The sequence below is a fragment of the Aspergillus ochraceoroseus genome (assembly GCF_002846915.1).
Source record: "Aspergillus ochraceoroseus IBT 24754 chromosome Unknown P175scaffold_1, whole genome shotgun sequence".
Taxonomy (NCBI): domain Eukaryota; kingdom Fungi; phylum Ascomycota; class Eurotiomycetes; order Eurotiales; family Aspergillaceae; genus Aspergillus; species Aspergillus ochraceoroseus.
Window position 1 is genome coordinate 4,654,176 of NW_024468476.1, and position 23,670 is coordinate 4,677,845.

General features: G+C 51.0%; 11 protein-coding genes across 11 annotated transcripts; 4 read left to right on the plus strand and 7 right to left on the minus strand.

The window, feature by feature from the left end:
- Positions 1-27: 27 nt before the first annotated feature.
- P175DRAFT_0498325 (uncharacterized protein) lies at positions 28-762 on the minus strand. Its single transcript, XM_040896477.1, has one exon. The coding sequence runs from the start codon at positions 542-544 to the stop codon at positions 89-91; it is 456 nt and encodes a 151-aa protein (XP_040756612.1). The 5' UTR covers positions 545-762; the 3' UTR covers positions 28-88.
- Positions 763-862: 100 nt separating this feature from the next.
- On the plus strand, positions 863-2,096 carry P175DRAFT_0498326 (phytanoyl-CoA dioxygenase family protein). The gene has a single exon (XM_040896478.1). The coding sequence runs from the start codon at positions 948-950 to the stop codon at positions 1,932-1,934; it is 987 nt and encodes a 328-aa protein (XP_040756613.1). The 5' UTR covers positions 863-947; the 3' UTR covers positions 1,935-2,096.
- A 21-nt stretch (positions 2,097-2,117) lies between these two features.
- P175DRAFT_0472269 (snoRNA-binding rRNA-processing protein UTP15) lies at positions 2,118-3,746 on the minus strand (the record flags this gene model as incomplete). The annotated part of the gene is made up of 1 exon (XM_040895120.1): positions 2,118-3,746. The coding sequence occupies one exon, from the start codon at positions 3,744-3,746 to the stop codon at positions 2,118-2,120; it is 1,629 nt and encodes a 542-aa protein (XP_040756614.1).
- Positions 3,747-5,774: 2,028 nt separating this feature from the next.
- Positions 5,775-6,204, minus strand: P175DRAFT_067321 (uncharacterized protein). Its single transcript, XM_040901075.1, has one exon. It carries the CDS (start codon positions 6,063-6,065, stop codon positions 5,832-5,834), a length of 234 nt encoding a protein of 77 aa, XP_040756615.1. The 5' UTR covers positions 6,066-6,204; the 3' UTR covers positions 5,775-5,831.
- Positions 6,205-6,218: 14 nt separating this feature from the next.
- Positions 6,219-9,549, plus strand: P175DRAFT_0498328 (uncharacterized protein). The gene is made up of 2 exons (XM_040896479.1): positions 6,219-6,713; positions 6,760-9,549. The coding sequence occupies exons 1-2, from the start codon at positions 6,484-6,486 to the stop codon at positions 9,359-9,361; spliced, it is 2,832 nt and encodes a 943-aa protein (XP_040756616.1). The 5' UTR covers positions 6,219-6,483; the 3' UTR covers positions 9,362-9,549.
- A 225-nt stretch (positions 9,550-9,774) lies between these two features.
- Positions 9,775-10,386, plus strand: P175DRAFT_0422955 (putative pathogenicity factor; the record flags this gene model as incomplete). Its single annotated transcript, XM_040893113.1, has 1 exon — positions 9,775-10,386. A coding segment is annotated over one exon (612 nt), but the record flags the coding sequence as incomplete, so codon positions are not given.
- P175DRAFT_0498329 (uncharacterized protein) lies at positions 10,349-11,801 on the minus strand. The gene is made up of 4 exons (XM_040896480.1): positions 11,385-11,801; positions 11,261-11,322; positions 10,912-11,202; positions 10,349-10,857 (listed from the first exon to the last, which is right to left on the minus strand). Exons 1-4 carry the CDS (start codon positions 11,482-11,484, stop codon positions 10,684-10,686), a joined length of 627 nt encoding a protein of 208 aa, XP_040756618.1. The 5' UTR covers positions 11,485-11,801; the 3' UTR covers positions 10,349-10,683.
- Positions 11,802-12,139: 338 nt separating this feature from the next.
- P175DRAFT_0427907 (U6 snRNP complex subunit PRP24) lies at positions 12,140-16,226 on the minus strand (the record flags this gene model as incomplete). The annotated part of the gene is made up of 4 exons (XM_040893274.1): positions 12,140-12,892; positions 12,980-13,336; positions 13,391-13,618; positions 13,686-16,226. The coding sequence occupies 4 exons, from the start codon at positions 16,224-16,226 to the stop codon at positions 12,140-12,142; spliced, it is 3,879 nt and encodes a 1,292-aa protein (XP_040756619.1).
- Positions 16,227-18,233: 2,007 nt separating this feature from the next.
- Positions 18,234-19,719, plus strand: P175DRAFT_0472287 (mitochondrial 54S ribosomal protein uL22m). The gene is made up of 2 exons (XM_040895121.1): positions 18,234-18,302; positions 18,384-19,719. Exons 1-2 carry the CDS (start codon positions 18,254-18,256, stop codon positions 19,403-19,405), a joined length of 1,071 nt encoding a protein of 356 aa, XP_040756620.1. The 5' UTR covers positions 18,234-18,253; the 3' UTR covers positions 19,406-19,719.
- On the minus strand, positions 19,483-21,314 carry P175DRAFT_067575 (phosphoglycerate mutase family protein). Its single transcript, XM_040901076.1, has 6 exons — positions 21,249-21,314; positions 21,102-21,190; positions 20,935-21,052; positions 20,662-20,880; positions 20,322-20,567; positions 19,483-20,202 (listed from the first exon to the last, which is right to left on the minus strand). The coding sequence occupies exons 3-6, from the start codon at positions 21,025-21,027 to the stop codon at positions 19,807-19,809; spliced, it is 954 nt and encodes a 317-aa protein (XP_040756621.1). The 5' UTR covers positions 21,028-21,052; positions 21,102-21,190; positions 21,249-21,314; the 3' UTR covers positions 19,483-19,806.
- Positions 21,315-21,494: 180 nt separating this feature from the next.
- Positions 21,495-23,067, minus strand: P175DRAFT_0490288 (uncharacterized protein; the record flags this gene model as incomplete). Its single annotated transcript, XM_040895787.1, has 2 exons — positions 21,495-22,163; positions 22,219-23,067. 2 exons carry the CDS (start codon positions 23,065-23,067, stop codon positions 21,495-21,497), a joined length of 1,518 nt encoding a protein of 505 aa, XP_040756622.1.
- Between the last annotated feature and the right edge of the window lie 603 nt (positions 23,068-23,670).

Consider the following 23,670-nt stretch of genomic DNA (forward strand, 5'->3'; position numbering starts at 1 on the left):
CGCTGTTGTAGAAAACCGGACACATGAAAATTTGCATATCATTCTAGACTAGAGAAGACAATATTCAAAAAGCATACTCCCCCAATCATCAACGTGAATCCCGGATCGCCTCCGAAGCCTCCATATCCGACTTTGCCCTCATTCTTTCATCCGCTTCAGAACCTCCAAACAGCTGGAACGGATCCTCCCCGTGCGATTGTGACTTGTTTCCGAGCGTATGATATCTTAAGGAGGCAGGTTCCTCGTCCTGATTCCGCGTATGAGTCTGACTCCGACGTGGGGGATGCTCCTCGTCTAGGTCTGTGATCCGGCGCACCCCTCCTGCAAGCGTATCACCGGGAATCGTGGCCAATTCCTGGCCTGAACTGTCGTAACGATGCTCCTCAACAATGACGGGACTGCCTAGATCCTGACGAGCTGTGCGAACGGTGGTCACTCCATCGGGGTTGGTCTGTGAGGAGGTGGTATAACGATGGCCGGTGGTAGTTGAACCCCCAGAGGAACTCGTAGTGGAACTGTAGCAGTATGAACTAGAAGAGGACATTTTCATATATTATCTCCTCCTCCTTCTGGATTCTGTTGCAATTGAGAGTTTGTGGAGAGGAATAAGTTGATGACGAGGGACACAAAATATATACAGATGTGGCGAGACCGATCGATCAGTTTTGATGTCATACTTGCCTCTTGTTTAGGCAGTCAAGAATGTTCAGATCTATATGAAGTTAACTGGAGAAAAATATCCCGTCAAGAATATAAAGTAATGTAAAGTAATATAAAGTAATATAATTATGATTTTGCACCCATTGATAGGACTCAGTATTCTTCGCGGGAATTGTATAAACCCCGCCATTCTTCCTGTTCTCTTTCTCAACCACACACCACCACCCACTCACCCATATACATACCACCCCTACCTTTGAGAGCAAAAGAAAGAAAGAAAGAAAGAAATGCCCGGCCTCACCCCCTCCCAACTCTCCTTCTTCCAGGAAAACGGCTACCTCGTGATCCCCAACTATCTCTCCCCCACCGAAATCACCTCCCTGACCACCGAAACCAACACCCTCCTAACAAACTTCGACCTAACCACGCACCCACTGACCCAATTCACCACAGGCGACGACGAAGCCAAACACTCCAAGCCCCACGTCGGCGACGACTACTTCCTAACCTCGGGCGACCAGGTGCGGTTTTTCTTCGAACCGGACGCGTTCACACCCGACCCCACCGCCAGCACCAGCACCAGCACCAGCCAACGCCAGCGCCAGCAGCTATCCCGACCGAAGGAACTCGCCGTGAACAAGATCGGACACGCGCTGCACGAGCTCTCGCCGCCGTTCAGGGCCGTCTCGCTCTCCGCGCGGAATGCCGAGATCGCGCGGTCCCTGGGGTTCCGCGACCCGAGGGTGTTGCAGAGCATGGTGATTTGCAAGCAGCCCGGGATTGGCGGGGCCGTGCCGCCGCACCAGGACTCGGAGTTTCTGTATACGGATCCGCCGTCGGCTGTCGGGTGGTGGGTTGCCCTGCAGGATGCGGGGCCCGGGAATGCCACGCTGGGGATGTATCCTGGTTCGCATCGGCGGAGGGCGGTGCGGCGGAGGTTTGTGAGGAGGTATAATGCGGAGGGGGAGGCCTGTGGGACGGAGTTTGTGGGGAATGATGGGCCGGGATTTCCTAGGGGATCTGCGGAGGAGGAGGAGGAGGAGGAGGAAGGGGAGATGGAGGCTGGGGCTGATTTTTTGGATATCAAGGCTGGTTCGCTGGTTTTGATCCATGGGAATGTCCTACATAAGAGCGACAAGAATACAAGTCCTCGGAGTCGGTTTGCGTATACCTTCCATGTTATTGAGGGCGCGGACGGCTGGGTTTACGATAAGCGGAATTGGTTGCAGCCTCCTGCGGATGGACGGGGATTCTCCAAGCTGTATCAATCATGAGAGAGGAGGTTACGAATGATTTTGTGTCTCATTGCATTAGTATCGTCAAGTGTGCGCTATACAGGTCCCCGTTCTTTTTTTTTTTGGACAACCCAACCCATAACTCCTATCCATGGAATAGATAATAATGTAAAATATCTGCTCACAATGCAACAACAACAACAACAACAACAACAACAACCTCTATGCCCGTAGCATGTCTAGCATCCCCTTGGTCGCGTATGCTTGATGCGCGAGGTCGACCTCGTCTCGTACCCGCCAGTGTAATCGCTCCACAAGCTTGTCGATCTGCGCCGACTGTCCCAGGTTGCCAGAGTAGATGTCCAGCACGTGCATCGCGACCTCGACGCTCAGCTTCACCAGCCGTGGCTCTGCAATATGCTTGTGCACCCACCGGAGCACGGGCTGCAGTGTCACTTCATCCCGTCCCTGCAGTGATGCGCGCAGCGCCGACCGATGTCGCAGCTCCGTCAGAAGAGTAAGCTGTACCATCTTATCGGTTGACGTCAGAGCTTGATCCAAGGCAGCGGCATAACGTCCCTTGCGGAGATCTAGCTCCCAGCCCTTTTCCTTCCTCCGCTTTTTCTTATCGCTACTATCAATGACGATGTCCACGCCCTCGCCGGAGAAATCGAGACCGCGCCAGCGTCGCTCCCAGGCCGAGGATTGGCGCTTCTTCTTTAGCTTCGCCAGCTTCTTATCGTGCTCTTCGATCTTGCCTTCAAGCAGAGCCTCCATCTCCTTCTTGCGTTCCCGCTCCCGCACTTTTTGCTGGCCCGACAGCCGGGTTTTGATCGAGAGAAGCCCAGACTGCATACCGACTGCGATGTGCTTGTCTTCTCGCACAGCTCCAGAGGTGATTGCACACAGCGACAAGATGGGGGACGGGTACTTGAATCCGGCAACTACATTCCAACCTGTCGTCTCGTGGATCTTCAAATGGCCGTCCAAAGCACCGCTGAGTAGGCGTTGGCCATCCGAGGCCAAAGACAGAGATGTGACCGTCTTTTGATGGCTCTGGATCATATGCAGTGGTTTTCCGGCCACAATATCGAGCACGGCGATTTTGTTGTCGGCGGCCGCCAGCACCGTGGTGCCCGTGGGCAACGGAAGAACCGACTCAATCGGGGCACCCATCTTGAATGTCATGGCGGACCGACCTTCCACACGAGGATCCCACAAACGCACAGTGCGATCATAACTACCAGAGAGCAGAGACCCAGACGAGGCCAGCGACCCGGGCATGAACGCAGCAGTACGCACATAATCGGAGTGGCCCACGAAGGTCTTGATACTGCTCTCACTGGGAAGATCCCACAACCTGACAGTGCGGTCATCACTAGCGGAGAGAACAGAGGTTGGATCACTTGGAGAAAACTTTGTCACCCAAACGGATTGCTTGTGGTCCTTCCATGTCTTCAGGATCGCTCGCGAACCCACATCAAACACCTGGATCGTGCCCGTATCATCACCTGTCACGAGAATTCGGCCATCGGGACGCACATCTGTGCCTCGCACGGTGTCGTCGAATCGTGTGATGGTTCGGAGAAGTTTTCGTGTGCGGATGGAGTAGATCTGGACGCGGGCGCCGGTCGTTACGGTGAAGACGTCGGGGGGCTGTGTGAGGGATGGGAAGGCAGAAGCTGATGCAGGCGCAGATGGTTGGGTAATGAGATTGACCGGTCCATTTGCAGGCGAAGGAATGAGCAGAGGATTCTTGAATGCCTTCCAGTGGACCTGCTCGGGGGTCAATCCTGAGGAGGGCAGCTCAGGCAGCTTGACCTGCGTTGGAGGGAGGACGGGGGCGGCCATGGTTTTGTTGTGAAGAGTTACGGGGGATAGTCGCAACACAACTGTAGCGCAGGCAGTCTTAGGGAGAATTCACCGAGAACCACTCATGCGCCCTGTGTTGGCGATTCTCCTTGACGGTGTGAGCAAAGTGAGGTTTTTTTTTTTTTTTTCCCCCGTGATTCTTAATCGGGTAAATATTACCGTTAGCGCAGTAATTTTGGTATGGCAATTACTTACATACTCTATCACCTGGATTTCTATGCATCACTACTAGATAGTCAGTCGCACAAATCAATGATCTCTCTCTATGTAGCAGTCAGTCATGCTGCTTTCTTTCCTTTCATTGCTTCGTTGTGGCTAGAGAAACATAAAGGTAAGTAAATAAGTTCCCAGTATCATCTTATTTTCATATTTGTTAATGTTACTTGGAAGAAACATCATGTTTTAAATCCTATCTTGCGAGGACCGTCTACCACACCTGCAGTAAGAATCATGTCGCTGAGCAGTCTTCCAAACGAGCTTATTGCAATTATTGCGGAGAATCTGGACTCTGAAACGGAGATAAATGCCCTGGTCTGCAGCCACAAACGATTTTATCTATTTTTGAACCGGTTTCTATACCGGTATCATGTTCGAAACAACTCATCTTCTGCTCTTCTTTGGGCCACGAGACATAGGCAACCATCCACCTTGCAGAAATTGCTCGAGGCTGGGGCAGAAGTCCCGCTGAAAAACTTTCCGAGCGAGTTAACGGGAGAGCTTGAAGGGTTTTTAGGCATCATCCAATCGATAGGAGCCCCGGCCTGGTTTCATCCCCTGACAGCAGCGGCGAGAAGCGGTTCAATAGCTTGTGTTCAAATCCTCCTCGATCATGGCGTTGACCCGGACTATTGTGACCAGAATGGTAACACGGCTTTGATGCAAGCTGCAGTGAGCGGCCATGTGGCGGTGGTGAAGCTGTTGCTTGCACGTGGCGCCGATATTCTTCTTCCCGATCGATTTCACAGATCTGCTTTGAGCGCTGCCATTGAAATTAAGAATATGAATCTTATTAAGGTTTTGTTCGCCCATCTTGAGTCTGGAGATTATCCTGCCACTCTTCTCCAAGAGAGAGCACAGATCATACTTCGAACTGGGATACAGAGCGGACGCTCGGAGATGATAGAATTCGCACTTGGGAAGGGAGGAGACGTGAATTACCAACCACCGACTGACAACCTGGAAAATCCACGGGATATATATTCGTCAGAGTGGGAACGTCTCCTGCAAGCGATAATGCAGCACGGCCCGCCCATTCCTCTCGGACCGCAGAACCCAAACGTTCTATACTCCTCGACGGTATTTGGTAATGAAGCCGCAGTCAAGCGAGCCTTAGATCTGGGGGCAGACGTTCATCGCTTTGGCTGGGATGCTTTGATCCAGGCGGTTTGGGACAAACACCATGGGATTATCCGTCTCCTGGTCGAGAAAGGAATGAATTTAAACAATAGTGAAGCGCGGTGGAACATTCTGGACTATGCACTGCAAACGGAGGATGAGTGGATTGTGAAGTATCTCCAGGATCATGGGGGTGTACAAAAGGAACACCAGAAGCAGCAGCGACCAAACGTCCTAGATTAGCTAGCTATTCTTCATGTTAAATACCTGAGATGAGAACATCGTTCTTTGGCTTGAGTCTGGAGCCAGTATCATTCTCTGTCCTTCCAGTCAGTAATTTGTGGCTGGAGCTAAAATACGGTAGCTATAGCTCCTAACAGTTACGCCCTTATACTTAAGATAACGAACTGATATATATATATATATATATATATATATATGATGAGAGCTCAAGGAGAAAAGGACAAGACATTAGGTTCCCCTCGAATCTATAGAGTACCTAAGATATCTTCAGAACCCTCAGAGATGAGTTTGTCTTTGATCTATGCAGATCCGGATGCAGAGATATCGGGAATGGAGCACGAGGGTCTAGACCAAGGATACGAGCTGGAATGATGGATCAGGCCTCCGCATTTTCCTTTTGTTTTCTTTCACCTGTCCGTTTCTATTTTCGAAGCTGATGAAACAGGCAGCAGAATTAAGCACATTAGCCACAAGTCCTTTCTCTTATTATAATCTCTTCCAGTAGTACTCCGTACCTACAGGTACTGACGAGCATATGAAGGATATACGGTACGTATGGAGTACAGTACCAAAACAAATGGAAATTACAGGAAACCAATTAAAATACCAATAAACTTTCTGTATGTCATTCTGGTATTGAAAGCGGTATCGTATGGTATCGCAAGTGGGTCCGACCATCACCAGATAGTGGGGCATGACGATGCAGGAACATCCGATCATCCAATGAAAGTCTCTGGATTTCTTCCCCCCAGCCTCCCCCCAGCCACCTAAAGGAAAATCCCAACCAATCACAGCTCGACTGTCGATTATCGGCCTTTCCTTATCGGCTGGATTGTTTTCCCCTCCCTTTCCAGGCTGGACTGAATGTCTCGACTTGACTTGACTTGACTTGTCTGGTCTTTGTCTTGTCTCTCATCTCTCTTTTCCTTTTTCTTCTCCTTCTCCTTCTCCTTTCAATTCTCCCTGAGCGTTCATCCAGTCGTTCACTCCTTCGACTTCTTTCTACTCGAGCCTTTTTTTCAACTCTCATGAACCCTTGCACGTTGCAGATGTGCTAGTCTGACCCTGGTGGCTCTTTGCTCTCAATTCTCCCTTCTCGTCGTTTTTGCTCTGCCAGTTGCATCGTCGGCCTATCGCTATGGCTGCTAAGCCAGTTAGACTGTCCAACCTTAACCATGCAGCCGGCATTTTCGCCGACATGTCCGTCGACGGCCCGGCCATTGGGACTCTGGTCGCCATCGTCGACCGTGCAAAGAATCTTCCCAACCGCAAGACTATGGGGAAACAAAACCCATACTGCGCAGCACGTCTCGGAAAGGAAGCGAAGAAGACCGATACGGATTTGCGTGGTGGCCAAACCCCGAAATGGTATGTAGCCTTTGGATCCTTATTGGGATCTGCTAACCTGGAACAGGGATCAAGAGCTCCGATTTACTGTGCACGAATCCCCCGACTACTTCAAAATGAAAGTCTCTGTTTTCAATGATGACAAGCGAACCGACCTTATTGGCGAAACCTGGGTTGACCTGAAAGACTTGATCATCCCCGGAGGCAGTCAGAGTGACCAGTGGCACCCACTGCAGTTTCGAGGAAAGTATGCCGGCGAAATTCGACTTGAAATGACGTACTACGACACGAGACCTGAGGATGAGGCGGTCATTGAACGGAGGACGCACGTTGTGGACAAGGTAGTCACCAAAAATAGCAGTAGCCCCGCCCCAGTTGGTTCGTCATCTCTTGCAGGGCCACGCCAACTGAAGGAGGTCAAACGGCGGCCGCTGCCCGTCGATCCTGCAGGGAGCACTGCATCCCGCCCTGCGCATCCAGAGAAATCCCAACCCGCACCAGCTCCTGTTCCCGTCCAGCCCCATCCGCCCCGGCCCGCTCAATATGACAACATCCCCACCCCCCCTTCGAGCTCTGGAGCAGACTATGTCCGCCACTCCCCTCGACACCAAGACCCTGGGTACGATACACCGCTACATGCAGTGCCACCTCAGGGTGTGCGCCCGACAAGGAATTATGAAACCCCAGACGACTTCCAAAGGGAATGGAACCCTCCAGCTCAGGCGCAAGCTCAAGGTCCCCCCAGGCGTCACCCACAGGAGCATCACTACTCTTACCCAGAGAGACCGGCGGAACCCCAGGAGACACGTTCTTATCACTCAAGGCCGCAGTCTGGATACGACAACGCCCCATCTGCTGACTACCGAACTATGAGACAAGACTTACCTGCTGGTCGACAGGAATCCTACCACTCTGAGCCCGCGGATATGTATGCCCCCGTTCAGCATGACCTTCCGCGGCCAAGCAGTCATCACCACAACCAACCATACCCTGCGCAGGACCAATATGGGTACGATCCCGACGAGATTCAGCAACCCCAGGCTGTTCGTTACCAATCTCATGCCTCAGGCAGTATGTCCAGTCGTCATAAGATCGAGTACCCTCAAGATGATCCGGGAATGGCATCAGGAGAGCCCGAGCGTCATTACCGTCCCCACAGCAACTCGCTTCCCATGAGAGGTCGCAGTCCGGCCCGTCATCCCGTCAGCCGTGAGAGCTACCATGCAGAATACGCCGCGATGCAACCCCGAGTGGAAGATGAAGAAGAGGAAGGGCCTCCTCCCCCTCCTCCCGTCCACCGGTCAGGATTGGTTCAGAGTAGCCAGCAGTTAGTACCGTCACCAACTCCTTCGTACAAAGCTTACTCCCCAGAGTACTGCCAGTCCCCGCGAACATCCCACGAGGTGAATTTGTCCCAGCCCTCACAGCTGATGCTCGAGGAGGACCGATTCCAAGACCTGCCTCTCCCCACGGACGGACCGGCTATGCCGCCAAGCCTAGTCGCTGGGCTGGATCCATCGATTGCGGACGCCGAGTCTGACCGGACCGCTCATGAAATCCAAGCACGAAGACGCAGCGGAATTTTCGAAGAGAAGGCGCTTGTCAGAGCGAACCGCGGCTCGTCGCCTATGTTGCCCCCTTATCCCACAGACATCACAACACCACCCCTGGAAGAACGTCGCCGGTCATTTGTGGGCAGAGGGTCGATAAACGCAGACAACTCTCCGGCACAGCATGTGGAAGAACGCCGCCGCTCGTTTGTAAGTAGAGGGCCGATGTACGTAGAGAATACCCACCACCAGCTTGTCTCTCGAAAGTCAGTCAGTCCCCGACCGCCGCCGTCTAGAGGACAGGAAAGTTCTCTAGTCCCTTTCTCCCCGGACTCGTTCGATGCGTTCAACCCAAATGCAGCGCGTTCAGCAGTTACACGAGACCCTGCACCAGCGTACGAGAGCCCAGCAGAAGCGATGGAGGCTGCTAGGCGGACAGAAGCGGAGGCCTCCCGAAAACCCGGACCAATTATCGGCGATGATGGCCGCGAGATTGATCCTTCTGACCACCTTCCTACCGACACATGGGCACCGGAGCCAGATCGGAAATCACGAAAGCCGGGGGTGATTGTCCGCTTCCGCAATGCGCCTGCCAGGACAAGTCGAATAGGCCCTCCAGCCCCTCAAGAATACTCCCCAGGCCGTACGACGACCACGACGACGACGACGGCGGCAGCAGCAGCAGCAACAACAACAACAGCGGACTGGAATAGACGTCCTATGTCTTCTTACATGCCTGGCGCAGATCCAATGGATCGCACGTCTCCTCGAGCAGACTTCAATCGCGGGCGAGAAGGGTACAGAGGCAACCCTAGTCACGCACGGACATATAGCACGCCGAACGGTACACCTTCACCCCGAGCACCGCGTCGAAACTCGGTGTCTCCATCGCCATCGCCATCGAGCCTTTACGCCCCTCCTAATATTGGCCCGCCGATTCCAGCCAAGGTGCCTATAGGGGCACCGACGGGGAATGTCCCAGGACCAGTGGGACGCAGACGACCGATGGACGCGCTGAGTCGGGAACTGAACGCGATTGACATTGGATCGGTCGGGTGTAGTTCGGGGCGAGCGATGCGAAAGTACGTCCCCAAGACAGTGACGGGGTATGCACTGTAGAGGCAATTTAAAGGTGGGGATCAAGGCACATAAGTGGACACATAGGTATGGGCAAAAAAGCATTGCAGGGCAAATTGATTGAATAGGAATTGCATAACGATAGAGGGCGTTGTTGAGGTTCTTTGTTGTACTATATATGATTCATGCTTTATGACAATGAATTGTTTGCTCTAGCTTTGAGTGAAGACATATAAAGCCCTCTCTCATACTCTCTCTCTCTTCTATCTCTCAATCCTACTCCTAGTCCACTACACTACACTACACTACACTACACTGCTACTACATATATGCCCTCTAGATCGAAACCCAAAGCTCTCCCAAAGCTCTACCAACGCCCAACATCTTCATCCACCAACCCCAACCACCAAACTCCAAATGACCCTCCCCGTTCTTCCCTCCAAGAAGAAAAAGAAAAAGAAAACGAAAAAGAAGAGAACTCACCCAACTCCATCATCATCCCCTGCGAATTCACCACCCCCTGTCTAACCAACCCCCCCAACCACCCCACACACCCACGCAAAGTGATCTCGCACATCTTCGGCCGCAACAAAACCGCCACCAAGCTGTTCCCGGCGCACGTGTGGATCCACTACTGTCGCAAACACTACCAGCGCGCACGGTACCGGTCGTCGCAGTGGCCGTTTACGCAGTGCGAGCTGCTGGGGGATTCGTTGGCGCGCATGCAGGCGTGGGGCGGCGTGGATTGGTTCGAGGTTTGTTTGCGGAGGAGGGAGGTGATGAGGGTTTTTGGGTCTGCTGCTACGAGTATGAAGGGTAGAGAGGATGCTGATGATGCTGATGATGATGATGATGAAGAAAAGAAAAGAAGAAAGAAACCGCTTATTGTGCCGGCTCCGGTTCCGGGTTGGTTACGGCTTGAGATCGCGGGTGGGGAGCCCAAGTCGTTTGATCAGGTTCGGGAGTTGGTGCGGTTGATCAGGCAGGATATGGAGAGGGTGCGGGATGCCGGCGGGCAGGTGAGGTTTCCTGATATTGAGATTTTGCCGGTGTTCAAGGGGTGGGTTACTTCTCTTTCTTCTCCTGCTTCGTCAGGTTCAGGTTCAGGTGCAAGGTCTGGCAACAGCAGGGTTAGCAAGAAAGGGGCTATTCAGAAACTGAAACCATAAGAGAGAGAAATGATCATTACATTATCGTGTTCTTATCATGCCCCTATATACACCGATTTAGCATCCTCATGTTATCAATGATATAAAAGCCGCGCATAATAATAACAACTATATATATATAGAACATTAAAAAAAAACAACAACATGGTATAGTAAGTAAACACGCCAATTTCAGGCAAAGCCAATTTGAATTTTTTAGAAATGGTCCGGAATCAACTCGTATCCTCCCTCAGAGGGTAGGCTGTAGGCAGCGAGGATGAGTGCCCCCGCGCAAAACACACTGACACACCAACTAACAGTGCAGTAAATCCAGGACTCGTCGAGCCGCCATCCGACGAAGAAGCGTTCCTCGTTGTCGAACAGATACGCCTAGTATATTGTTAAAAAGTGTCCATTGTATAGGTTGAAAACAGAGGTGCATACCACAATTGACATGCTAGCTGCCTGGACAGCAGCTGACAAGAGAATCATAACGCTGAGGATCTTCCACCCCGACTCCCGAAGACGCTTCCCACCCGACAGGACAATTAGATATGCCACCACACTCATACCTTCTAGCACGAGGGCAAACGACATCAAGAACCCGACAGAGCGCCACATGGAGCAGAAGTATCGGTCCTCGCCATGACAATCTTCACGCTGGGGGAAGGTCTCGCAGGTATCAGTAAGGGAGGAGCAGCGACGGTGGAGGCCATAGGAATAATGCAAGCTCGGCTGGAGCGGTCAGCATAGCAAAAAAAAAAAAAAAAAAAAAAAAAAAAAGGGAATATACATTTTCACTATGATAACTGACCCAGTTGGGTACTGCGATGGAGGCTATTGACAGACCAAATGCTAGAGAGCTGGGTTAGCTTGCCGGGACCAGGAATGCGACAGGAAGGGACGGGAAGAGCTACCAGCTAGAAAGACAAGGAGGGAGGCAGTATAGACAATGGTTTTGGTCAGGAAACCAGTATAATTTCGGTCTTCCCCATGGGGTACCAGATGGAAATCCATCTTGGCTGGGGGGTATTCAACAAGGAGAAAGAAGTATAGAAGTATCCGGAGTCGAGAGGAGAAGTTAGCGATGACGCCAAGTAGCCAGAACGCAGATATGGAATGACGGAGACGGCCAGGAGGCTGGAGCTAGCAGGGATGCGACAGGGACAGGTTTTATTATGACGCGGAGAGATGGAAGAACAAAGGGAAAAGAAAGCCAAAGGATGAAAGAATGGATTAGAGATGGGAGAAGAAAGAAGATGAAAAGAAGAGAGATCGAGGAGGAGGAGATAGAAGCACGTTAAAGTTTCACACGATCAGGTGGATGGTTAGTGAGATATGTGACAGGATAGCAGTTAATAGGCAGAGGGATTTTGCACCGCCACTAGAGGAGGAATGACTCTTGTAGTTGCTCATTTATTAGCAGTAACTTTATCTCGATATCCATATCTACATCTTCTAGGCATCAAGAGAAATGTGGTAGAGCCTTCTCAGTACCCCCTCGTAACGGTTATGAGGAAAAACAAACGCATAACATAATCTACACTGAATAATACATCCATGCTAGATGCCCGTCAAATAGAAAAAGAAAAATTAAGAGGTTAAAAGGACGAGAAAAAGGCGAGGAACCGCCAGTTCTGCCATGCAATTCAAATGCGCCTCCCCCATCTCCTCATGATTTTGATCCCCCCTGACTCCGCTGGATCATCGCACGGAAGTCATCATTGCTCTTTGGATTTTTACTACCCTCCCCGCGGGAGGGACTCTCTGTCGTGGCTTTCATCGTCGTTATACTCGTGCTATTCGTCTGCCCGCCCATCCCGGACACTGGAGCGATCCCGCGCTTCACTCCCAATCCGCCGCGTTTCCCTCCTCGCGACCCCGGCTGCGGCGGCCGTTTGATCGGCACCGTCGCCGGAAGCGATACTGGATTCTTCTCCTTGGGCTTCGCATGCTGGCTGACTCCCGGTTTCCGTTCCGCTGATTGCTTCAGCATTTCCCGAACAGTCCCAACCTGAAGTCTACGGCCGGGCGTGATCTCCTGGCCCTCCAGTTCAAGCGAAGCTTTGCCCGCGTGTTTGATATCTGCAAATTCTACAATCGCTCCTTGATGGTCGGGGCGCAAAATGATTTTCACCAGCTTCCCGAATGGCTCAACCAAGGCGCGGATCCGGGCGTCGTTCACTGTGTCGGGAATGTTCATTAAGCCAAGCGTGCGGGCGGCGCGCTCACCACTTGATTCATCCACCTCAACGGAGGCACCCCTGGCACCGTTCATCTCCGGGCCGGGGGACTGCGACTTTCCAACACGAGACACGATAGCCACAGCAGTACGCTTTGCGCCCTGAGGAGTTGAAATCCTCACATGCAGTACGCGTGATCGGAACTCTTGTTCGTCCATTGCAAGAGAGGCCGTTGCTTCCTCCTATAAGACTAGTTAGGATTTCAACGCGCACGGGCTTACCCAGAAAAAAAAAAAAAAAAAAAAAAAAAAGAAAGAAAGAAAACCTACCTTGGAACTGAAAATAATATACCCAAAACCTTTGCTACCACCATCGACCTTCTTTGGAATGCGAACCAGCTCGATCGTACCATATTTAGAAAACAACTCCTTCAAGTCATCCTCTGTCGCCTTCCAATCGATATTCGAAACGTGGACTTCGCGTCCTTCGTACATCGGGCCATGACGATCCTGTTTTCGCGAGGGATTGGAGATCTTGACGACGAGATGGAGGCCATTACCGACAGTAGACCCGTCGAGTTTGGTAGCACTGTGGGCAGCTGCGGACGTTTTAAATTGAACATAACAGAATCGCCGATGTGTGTTATACTTCAAGGATGGGAATCGAATGTCCACTATCTCACCATGCTGCTATCAAGTTAGAGGAAGCGCAAGAGAGCATTCGGGGAAAGGCGGACTTACGGTACTGAGCATATCACGAATGTACTTCTCGTCAGCTGTGGGCGGAAAGTTCGTGACAAAGACAGTGCTTTCGGATCCAAAATGGACCTCAATAATGTTACCATCGATGATTTTCTGATCCCGAGTTTGAGCAGCAACTGCATCGTCTCGCGAGTTGAACTCAATCATGGCTACCTCCGAGTTTCCATCTTCGCCAGCCATCATTTTGACCCCGTTAATCGCACCGCACTAGATAGGGCCAAAATCAGTATCTATCAAGATAAGAGAGAAGGGAGAAAAGAAAATGCATCCTTACGTCACGGAAAAACTGTCGCACTTTGTGTTCGGTTATGCTGCGAGGCAGGTTCTTGACCACAATAGTCGAATGTTCACGATCCCGGCGAAGAGCCACTGTCTCATCTGAAGCCACTGACTCTGCGCGAGCTTTCTTGGTAGGCAAGCCATTTACGCTCATTTCATCCTCTCGTTTCCTCTTTTCCGCCTGCGGAGCCTCCTCCAATGGCGCGGCCTGTTGAGCCGCGGCTTCTCGGGCCTCACGTTCGCGGCGATTGTTGACCATTCTCATGGCCTTTCGGGTTTCCAGGATCGCAAGCTGCAATTCTTCAGAGTCTTCATAGTCCTCGCAGTGAGCAATATAGGTTTGCATGACTTTTTCCGGCCAATCTAGGTCTGCCCTTTTGACAGCTTGCTTTAGCACCGCTGTCGCATAGCTGGGGTTAGGAGTCCGGCGAGCAGCGTCAACAGTTGCCTCCCCCTGAACAAATTTGCTCCATGAAACCAATTCCCAATGGTAGTAGGTGAGCCAGAACTCGTAGCTGTTACCACGACGTCCAACAAGACCCTTGAATGTTTCACGTGCACTGTCCCAGCTTCCGCTCTCACTTAAGTAGCGGATGTAGATACGTTCGAGGCGGAAAAGGGGATCACCCTGGTAGGATCGACCGTACTTCTTTTCGCCCAACTCTTGGACGCTCTCAATCGCAGAGCGGATTCCCACCTCTGCAACATCAAGGTCCTCGTCTGTGGCATCGGAGAGGAAAGCGCGTCGACGAAGGTAGCTGCACCAGGAAGTATGCACCTTGAGAACCTCTTCCATTCCCCCGACATCGAGTAGACCTGTGCTCGTTGCTTTGTGCTTAATGTCGGCAATTTTAGAAAAGGGCTGGCCTTCTCTCTCCGAACTGAGTAAATACTGGGACCACAGGGTACCAGAGCCAGGACAGTGTCGAGTCGCACGGTCTAGCGTTGATATCGTCGTGGTATTTGCATTTCCATGCAGAGATTCATCGATGAGGAACATAATGAAGTCCTCCCATATGCTGGAATCGGTTTGAAATCGCAAGGCAGCGCGTTGATAAACGGAATTGGCAAGATCGAAATTAGAATGGTGTTTCCGACGATTACGGCTGAGTTCCCATTCGATGTATTCGGAGAACAGAGCCCATTCCTGGGCGCGGTCACCAGATTCAGCCACATTTCGGAGCTTAATCTCAAAGTCTTCGCGGGCTGAATACTGGTCCTTCACCAAGCTAGCATATCGTCCAGCGGTCTCTGCCATGATATTTTCATAAGTCGAATTATAGTAGGTCGAAACAAACCCGGAAAACGCCTGGAAGGTCTGGTCCCAAGTGGCGTGAGGCGTCTGCAGTCGGATATCGAAAAGATCCCTCACGCGCTCGATCCTATCCTGGGATGGATTGCGGGAAATGTCTTGCATTTGGAAGTCGAGCAGCCGGTCCCAGACCAAGTGGCTGTCGTGTATTCTCCATCTTGTTGCCTCAGCACCTCTGTGCCAAGTATCCAACACGGACTGCCAGGAGAAAACTTCACGGCCTACCAGCCTATCCTCCTCTGTCCATTGACTTTGGCTTGCATCTCCGTGGGCGGAGTTGTACAGATACAGAACCCATTCTCCATAAATGGCCCAGAGCTTAGTACTTCCATATTCTTCCTCGATTGATCGCTGGCAGAGTTCCATCACTGCGATACGTTCTTCTACCGATGACGCCAGCATACTTTCATCTTGAATCCATTCTGCCCAGAGGTCCTCACCCATGGCAAACAATTTGTCCATCTCCTCACGGGCGGTCCTCATATCTTTGAGAAGATCGTATTTCCGGGGTTCCCCATGTATATCCGGATTGTTTGGTGGGTACACATGGTTAACGAAACCAGCGTGCAGCAACTGAACGAAGTTGACATGCGCCTCGTATGATTGGGGATTATCCTGGATCCGCGAAAACAAATCCGTCGCTACCCGTTGAGCGTCGGGAAGTAAAGATGTATCCACATAGTTTCTTCGGGCGCTCTCCCGCGGACCGTCCGACATGGCGATATCAAAAGAAGATCGTGGAGTGGGGGTATTGTGCGAAATCGAGTTCACATTCGGGTACATTGTGGAGGGGGAGAGTTGGCTCTCGTAAGATTCAGTGCTCCGTAGGATTGTAGGATTGGGCCGCTGCGGTTGATGGTGTTGCATAGAAGCGAGGTCAGCAAGTGCGTCCATTCCGGGCGTGGAAGGCTGTCGGGAGGGCGGCAAATCCGTCGCTGGAGGCGTTCCGCTTCCACTGCCCATATTAGGACCAACAACAGGACTCATCGCCGTCGGAGGGGGGGGTTCAGACATGCGGGAGGGAGCGAAAACATGTTGCGCGAGAGGCGACGAGGTCATTACGGCTCTGTTCGCAGCACGGCGACCCTTCGTTACAGGCTTGGAAGTCGGAACTGTAGGAGGGACGGACGTATTACCGAGCGAGGAGGACCCAGTAACCTGCGTGGTGCGACCGGATTGTGAGTTCGCATCCTGCGGTGAAAGGAGAGAATTGATGTCCATCATCAAATCTGTTAATGGAAGATGGCGATGGACCAGGAAAAACAAGGTGCGAAAGGATACGATCCAGCCAGGTGCTGACGTAAGGGAGAGTTAAAGAGGAAATGAAGAAAGAGAAAAAAAAAAACCCTTAAAGAACTGCTACCAATCGCCTCGTCAACGAGTCCATTCCTGCTCAGCCTACAGCCTATCCCGACCTTGGAATTGTTCAAGTGTTGTCTTTCGTTTGAAGGAACGAGCTTGAGTCCCAGGACGGGATGCGCAGCTCGCGAAAGAGGATCTGGGAGGGGAGAGAGAAAGAAGAGCAATAGAGAGGGAAAAAAGTATTAGGAAACAAGAAAAAAAAACCCCCGAATGATCTTTTTTTCAACAAGAAAAATCGAATTTTCTTTTTCTTTTCTCTACTTTTCGCTTTGTTTTTCTTCCCTTGATAATAATTGAGGTAGTTGGGAAGAGGAAACTCGACGGTTCGGGCTCTCGCGAAGAACAAGTGAGGCACCGAAGACAAGACGGTCGATATCGATTCCCGTGACAAAGACGGAGGGTAAAATGGAAGCAATGAGCTTCTAGGATGAGGAGGGGAGCTGCTGAGGGAAGAAGAGAGGCAGTTAGTGGGCAGGGAACTTCCGCAGGAACGAGAGGGGAGTAAATAGTATGGATAATGGACATACAGAAAACGTGGGCACAACCTTTGATGCGCGGGTCTCTGAACGGGGGTTTCGGGAGGAATAAGAGGAAAAGGGAGAGGGAGAGGGAAGGAGAGAGAGAGAAAACAAGCAGTGAGCCGTCAGAACCAAAAAGCGATGAAGGAAGAAGAAGAGGAGGAAAGAGAACCAGTGGATCGACGCGGTGGAGATGATGAATTCAAGTCGAGGACAAGAAGCTCGGCATGACTGATGACCTTTAACTATTATATTAGTTAACTATCATATCATGGCTATGATGACTAGCATTACTACTCCTATTATTTTGAAGGTTAAAAAAATAGGTATGATGCTAGAAGATTATTTCTTACTACTACTTCTTGATTCCAACAGTCTCATTATTATGATTTGGATTATGCCTAGGTACCTGAAATCCCTCCCAATAATCAAATACTGACTCGAAGCTCCATTATAAAGAAGGTACAGGCTACCAAAGGCCGAACTTGAAGGTTCTGACTGACGGATCTGTTCTCCTAAGGAATCACAATCTGCAGATGGGGATGGTCCCTACGTCATCCAGCCACAGGAAAGGGAGGAAGGAGAAGGAAAAAAAAAAAAGGGAAAATCCTAATAGTATCCGCACATTTAGCCTGCATATTACCTACTGCTTTCTCCTCCGTACACTAGTGCTTTGACCTGGGGTGAGGGCCGAGAAAAAGCCAGACGCACAGACGAGCCCTGTCTTGCCGTTTACAGGGTACTGTACGGAGTACTGCCGAATCCAAGCGATCCACAATAATAGGTAATGGGAGGAATGGATCCTTCCAGGTGCTCCTGGGTTCCTGAGCTCGAGGGGAGACTTGAGTATGTCAATATATATCTCAGCTGTACCTAGGTCGACTCGCACGCTGAATGACCGAATATCGCAATCAGGCTCAGGAGTCAGTCTGCGAGAAGCTCAGACGCTTTGACAGAGTAGGAGAAGCATAATTCCCAATCGGGTTAATCGTCTGGTGTTTGGCGAGCAACATTATCCAGGTGGTCAGCCCATGAAGGAACTAATCAGATTGTCGAACACTCACTTGCCTTTAGTTTTGGGAGTCGGGAGGAAGGACAGGCCGTGATGTCATGGGATTTGGTCAAAATTGAGATGTACAAGTACTCCTAAAGATAGAATGAATAATATTCAGCGGGTTGACATGGTGTGGAGATACAAACAGTGTACTCCGTAGTGATCGATGATTGTACGGAGCAACGTGGATGGAAGCCTCAGGCACCAAGGCACTCATACGGCAACCGGTAGCCACCTAACACGCACTGCCGGAGACACCAACTTTTTTCCTTCTGGACTCCGAAGCAAATCGCCAGCTCTGGAAGTTGTTCATCCCAATGGCTACAATGGGTGCGTTATATCCCTATGGGCATCTCATCCGGTCAGGTAAGTTTCCTTATTGGGTTTCAATCCATTTTTGTGCTATCCTTACCTCGAATTCCCCCTAATCTACTTCTCAATTCATAGCCCGACCCGGAATCGCCTACGTGCCTCGCCGCTCCTTTGTCTACACACCCTGCCGCCGTGTCCAGGAAGGGGACAATAATACTTCCAGTGAGAAGCCGGGTCCCGAGTCCAAGCCATCCGCCCTTTCTTCCATCAAGAACTTCTTCTTTGGTGGCAAGTCTGATGTCGCTAAGCCTAAGATCACTCGCCGAGCCAACGCTCCTCTAAAGCGAGAAGGTTCCCTCAGCGCAGACTCAATTTTCGCGGAAGATGAGGCAACCCCCAAACTTATTGCATCTGGTCGAACGCCAGCGGCACGCAAGCAAGCCGCCCCCTCTGCCGAAGGAGAGGGCGAAGCAATCCTCGCAGTGGAGCAACGCAATAGATCGAACATGCAGACCGTCCTGGATCCCCGTCCCCAGGCTCGAATCCGCTGGGAGCGTAAGATGGTCGTGCGGGAGATCCGGCGTCGTGGACGTCTGACAAAAGTGGAGAAGATCATGCGTACAGAGCGTGAGTCGGTCTCTAAATCGCACTGGTTCAAGACCTCGGTCAAGAAGCTGGGTCCGCTGGCTCGCCAGATTGCTGGAAAGAACATTGATGAAGCCATCCTGCAAATGCGATTCAGCAAGAAGAAGGCTGCCAAGGACATCCTGGAGCATCTTAAGCATGCGAAGAATGTTGCCATTGTGCGCTCTGGTATGGGCCTAGGCGCTGCGGAGGCTGCAACACAGAAACCACTTACTGTAACCCTCAAGTCCGGCGAGCGCAAAACCATTACCGACCCTACCTCCATCTACGTGGAACAGGCGTGGGTCAACCGAGGGCCTTACGGAGTTGACTACGACCACCGTGCAAGGGGACAGATCAACCGCCTGCGTCCCCCATACACTTCGCTGTCTGTTGTGCTGAAGGAAGAGAAGACACGAATCCGCGAATGGCAGGAGCGGGAGGCTGAAGCCCTGCGCAAGCGCAAGGCCCAGCTCTGGACCCAACTTCCGGACCGGAAGATTTCTGCACAGAACCAGTACTACAGCTGGTGATTCCTCCCGCACTATTAGTCCCAGTCTTCTCCGGGCCAAGCGATGGTTTTATTTGGCGTTTTGTATTATTTAGACCTTTGGGAAGCACTCCATTTGGCCGGATATCACTCCTACTACCTCTTTTTCTTTTTTTTTTTCCCTTTGCATACTCATACTCACGCGCCTCTAGTTGTGGTTTGATGGACAACTCGAAAATTTCCTTCATCGAGCTCTGGTTCTAAAAACCACGCTCGAATATGTACAATATTGAATATACATGACATTACCACAATTCATCTAGACTTGAGAACCACCACACCATATCATCCATCTCTATGTTTTACGTTTCGTCCCACCTTCCACTACCCCCAGAATATATTCTCAACTATCTACCCAAACATCATATCTGTTTTTTTCCAGACTTAGAACCCAACCCGACACTCCGGCGCAGGAAACCACGGCTCACCAGGCATCTCCGGCGCCGGTCCCAGTCGCCTCACCCCCCTCACCAAAACCGGAATCACCGCCCCAGTGGCCAACGGAAACTCGCGATGCCCAACGACATTCAAAATACTAGTGATCGCGCCCGAATGCGCCGTCAGCGAGAGAAAAGTGTTTCCGTCCCGCGCAACGATATCCAGCAGCAGGTCTCGGAGACGCGCGTCTCGAGCGGAGTTGGACTCCCGGAGTTTCGCATCGTAGAGCGGGTCTTCTTCGCTGAAGCCGGATTCGAATTGGAAGTCGGGGTATTCGGCTGAGATGGCGGATTTGGGGGAGCGGCTGTCGCAGGTGTGTAGGCCTAGGGTTTCGCGGAGGAGCTGTTTTGTTTGTTTGTTTTTTTTTTTAATTATTATTATTTTTTGTTTTAGAACAGAGTAAGTGGGTTGTTTAGTGTGTGTCATTTCCGTGGCTGTGGGAGGAATGGTAAGGTGCATACTTCTTTGATAATAGGGCGAAACGGCTCAGTGTGAGGAAGACCCAGCAGTCCCTTGAACGTGACACTGGCCGTCGCGAGACAGCGATTTAACGGACTAACGTAGTAAGACTGTGGCGCGGGGATTTTATGCCGGGCTTGCTTTTCCCAGGCATCGTGGGCGATTTGGGCCTGGGCGATACCTAGCTCGGTGAGACGGGCATCTACCCAATTTCCATGTTCATCGCCGTCTTGGAGGGACCAGTAGCACTAGAAATTGTTAGTTTGCTTCATTCATGTGGTTTGGGTTTCTGTTATGTGTAGTTCTAGTAGTTCAGAAAGGGGTACAGGGCGTTGTCCGTACATCCCAAAGCTCTGTTCCGTATCGGCTCTCAGCGACATTATGAACGCCCTCTCCGTGGCGTCCGAGGAAGAGCAGTTTAAAGCATACGTCGGGATTACTTTCGCGGTTCATCTTGTCAATCGTATATGCGAGTCGCTCCCACTGTGTCTTTTGGCCATCTGGGTCGAATTCCGCATCAGAGTCATACGTGCGAGAAATGAGGCCGAAGTTGGACGCAACCTGATCTATGCATCAGGGACCATTCAAAATATATGGAACATATGGGGTACTCACATAATCGAACGTAGCTGGGTCGGTGGAATCCTCGTCCTGGAGGAAGTACCCTGTTACTGTAGAGAATTCGAAATGAGACTCGGATGGCGCCATGGCTTGCTTCCAGGGAAAGTTCGTGCTGCGAGCGTTAGCTAGGCTTTTCTACTGGGAAAATAAGTTGTCTGTACCTCTAAAGTTGGATGCGCTGAAAGGATGTTTGTTCAGAAAAGTCATGGGTCGTGGGTGCGCGGGCGGAGGGAGCCCAATCCTTGCTGGCCTCAACTGGCGCATTAGTCTTAATACTGTACGATCCTTCTGAGCTTCCGTGTACGTACAAAGATTCATGAGAAACTATCCAAGTCGGGGGGGACTTTAAGAAAAAAAGAGACGCAGATATCTCATATTCTACAGGGAATAAAAACACGATTTTATAATATCATGCCTCTTCAAGGCTCATTAGGGCTCAACAACAGAAGTACATAGAAAATCGCTGAAAGACCTGACACGTAAACAGCTACCCGATCAGAAACCTATTAACTAAAAAAATAATAGCAACCCGGCACACCCAATGGGCGGAGGACTCAAAAAAAGAGCCCAATTCCCTTCCGAGAACGCATGTAAAGTCCAGAAGAGAACATGAAAAGTCTACCGAAGATACTGCCCGCAAGAGAAGATAAGGCCGACGAGCCTTGCCAAAATGAAAGCAGTCCAATCGTGGTCTTGTGAACGACTGTTCCCGCTTGTTTCGCACGAGAAATGCCTGCAATTTTGGGGAGTTGTACGGTTGAAGCGTCGCGGTTGACAGACGAAGGTCGAGAATCTGCCAATTCGCATAGCGGTTGGAGAGACCTCCGTTCGAGAGGCCGGATCTTGAACTGGTGCTTGCCTGAGCTGGCTGTATATCCGGAAACTGCGAAACTGGCGGGAGTATTTGACAAGCTGCTTTCTCCAGGTGGAAATGGGTGAGGGCTCTGTGATATCACTGAACACTGAACACCCGCTGGTACAAGCGGCCTGACAGAGCGAGTAGGGGATAGATCCGGCCTGGGCACCCTGGCTGGCTGCATTTCTGGTGAAGATGGTTGGATCACGTTTGCAGATTTCGCGGCGTTCATGACATGACGTTGTAGAGGTGGATTGGTGTGTAGTTGTTGGCTGTTGAAGTTCAGCCCAAGTGCCCTGTCGGGACCAACACTTGAAGATCCATTTCCGCTGAGATGGGATACTGCTGCCTTCTCAAGACAGTCACACTAAGCATAATTAGCATAAGATACTCTTTTTTATCTCTCAAAACCAGCAACTTACCCTCTTGTGCTGCTTTCTGTGTTTCTCGCAAACCCCGTATTTACGGGCTTTGATGTAGTTTTCTTTCTGAGCCCGCGACCTTGGCTTTTGCTTCCTTGGCACATTTGTGGTCATGTTCATGTTGAGATCTAAGACCAATTGCATCCCCGTAGCCGCAGATTCTGATGCAGAGCTGGGGGTGGATGACTTCTGGGTGGTATCCGAAAGGGGAGGGGACGCCGGGCTGAGACAGGAACGATTATGAGGCGGTATTCCAGGCGGCGTGTCAGGCCAATATGGAGACGGAAAACTCTTGTTTGAATAAGACTGCGAATCTGAATCCGAGGCAGAAGCATTTTGAAGACGTTGCATGTGTAGAGCAATGGACGCCTCTCTTCGCTTCTCTTTCTGGGAGGAGCAACGTGGATCCAAGGCAGCGGTGGACTCAACTATTTGTCGAACAGAAGAGTAGAAGGGGTCGTTAAGATTTGGCGTATCGGAAAACCACATGCTATCGAGCCCTGACCCCATATGCCCTTCCTGAGGTGGAGGAGTGGGCTGGAAGACATCGTTAGGGTTGATGAAGGACTGGGAAATGTCTGATGCAGGCTGCGTGACCTCTTCCAGTGTAGGCTCATAGCTCACGAATTCAGAGAACAACTGCTGGGATGGCATTATAGGACTGGAGTCCCAGTTAAATACTTCAGCATCGGTGAGGGAAAGATCGTAATCTCGAGGAGAAATAGAGTTGACAGAGGTAGGGTTGCTGTCGAAATAATCTAACGGGAATGCAAACAGGTCGTCAAGGTCGAGCCATTCTTCTTGGCGGATAGAATATTCCATTGGATAAAGCAATGGGTCTGCAGACATTTTGAAAGAGCGATTCAAGTTCAACAGAAGGCGATACTGTCTAACGTTGTGGGACGGGTATAGTCCGTGAGCCTCAGGCTGAGAATCGGGAGCGCGACGAGATGCTCGACTATGTCGAAGGGCCACAAGGCTATGCTTTGGCAGGATAAAAAAAAGAGAGATGCCGGTTTTTGTCGAGAAGGTTGTCTCCTGACTAAGAAGCGATGGAGAAAGACTTCTGTTGTCTCTGTGGAAAAAGGAACAGATGAATCCAAAGGTCAACAGCGCATTGAGGGATGTTCTTGATCCTGCGTCTTAACCGCTATTCCTCTTCTGGGACCCCGACCAGATCTCCCTAAGCCTCTTTGGGACCCCGACGGCGGGGAGAATGTGGCTGTGCTCAGGCAACAAGGTATCTATCTTCAGCAGAGCAGCGAATTGATTCTTTCTCTTGGGTATAAACTATGTTTTCTTTCTGATGCTATTGGTTCATATGTGATGCCTATGCACCAATCATAATATTCTTTGGAATTCGCAAATGATGTCTGGACACGGCCCGCACCTCCATAGACCTCTCACCTGGGCATCTAGATTAGGCCCGAAAATCATACGATATCATTGTTA

Excerpts from the sequence above, each read along its gene's own strand:
- P175DRAFT_0498325 (XM_040896477.1), bottom strand. The coding sequence starts at position 544 with ATGTCCTCTTCTAGTTCATACTGCTACAGTTCCACTACGAGTTCCTCT.
- P175DRAFT_0498326 (XM_040896478.1), top strand. The coding sequence starts at position 948 with ATGCCCGGCCTCACCCCCTCCCAACTCTCCTTCTTCCAGGAAAACGGC.
- P175DRAFT_067321 (XM_040901075.1), bottom strand. The coding sequence starts at position 6,065 with ATGATCGGATGTTCCTGCATCGTCATGCCCCACTATCTGGTGATGGTC.
- P175DRAFT_0498328 (XM_040896479.1), top strand. The coding sequence starts at position 6,484 with ATGGCTGCTAAGCCAGTTAGACTGTCCAACCTTAACCATGCAGCCGGC. Across the intron at positions 6,714-6,759 it reads GGTGGCCAAACCCCGAAATG|GGATCAAGAGCTCCGATTTA; the intron begins GTATGTAGCCTT and ends AACCTGGAACAG.
- P175DRAFT_0498329 (XM_040896480.1), bottom strand. The coding sequence starts at position 11,484 with ATGGATTTCCATCTGGTACCCCATGGGGAAGACCGAAATTATACTGGT. Across the intron at positions 11,203-11,260 it reads TCAGTTATCATAGTGAAAAT|CCGAGCTTGCATTATTCCTA; the intron begins GTATATTCCCTT and ends TGACCGCTCCAG. Across the intron at positions 10,858-10,911 it reads CAGCTAGCATGTCAATTGTG|GCGTATCTGTTCGACAACGA; the intron begins GTATGCACCTCT and ends ACAATATACTAG.
- P175DRAFT_0472287 (XM_040895121.1), top strand. The coding sequence starts at position 18,254 with ATGGCTACAATGGGTGCGTTATATCCCTATGGGCATCTCATCCGGTCA. Across the intron at positions 18,303-18,383 it reads TGGGCATCTCATCCGGTCAG|CCCGACCCGGAATCGCCTAC; the intron begins GTAAGTTTCCTT and ends CTCAATTCATAG.
- P175DRAFT_067575 (XM_040901076.1), bottom strand. The coding sequence starts at position 21,027 with ATGGCGCCATCCGAGTCTCATTTCGAATTCTCTACAGTAACAGGGTAC. Across the intron at positions 20,881-20,934 it reads ACCCAGCTACGTTCGATTAT|GTTGCGTCCAACTTCGGCCT; the intron begins GTGAGTACCCCA and ends TGCATAGATCAG. Across the intron at positions 20,568-20,661 it reads ACGGAACAGAGCTTTGGGAT|TGCTACTGGTCCCTCCAAGA; the intron begins GTACGGACAACG and ends AACAATTTCTAG.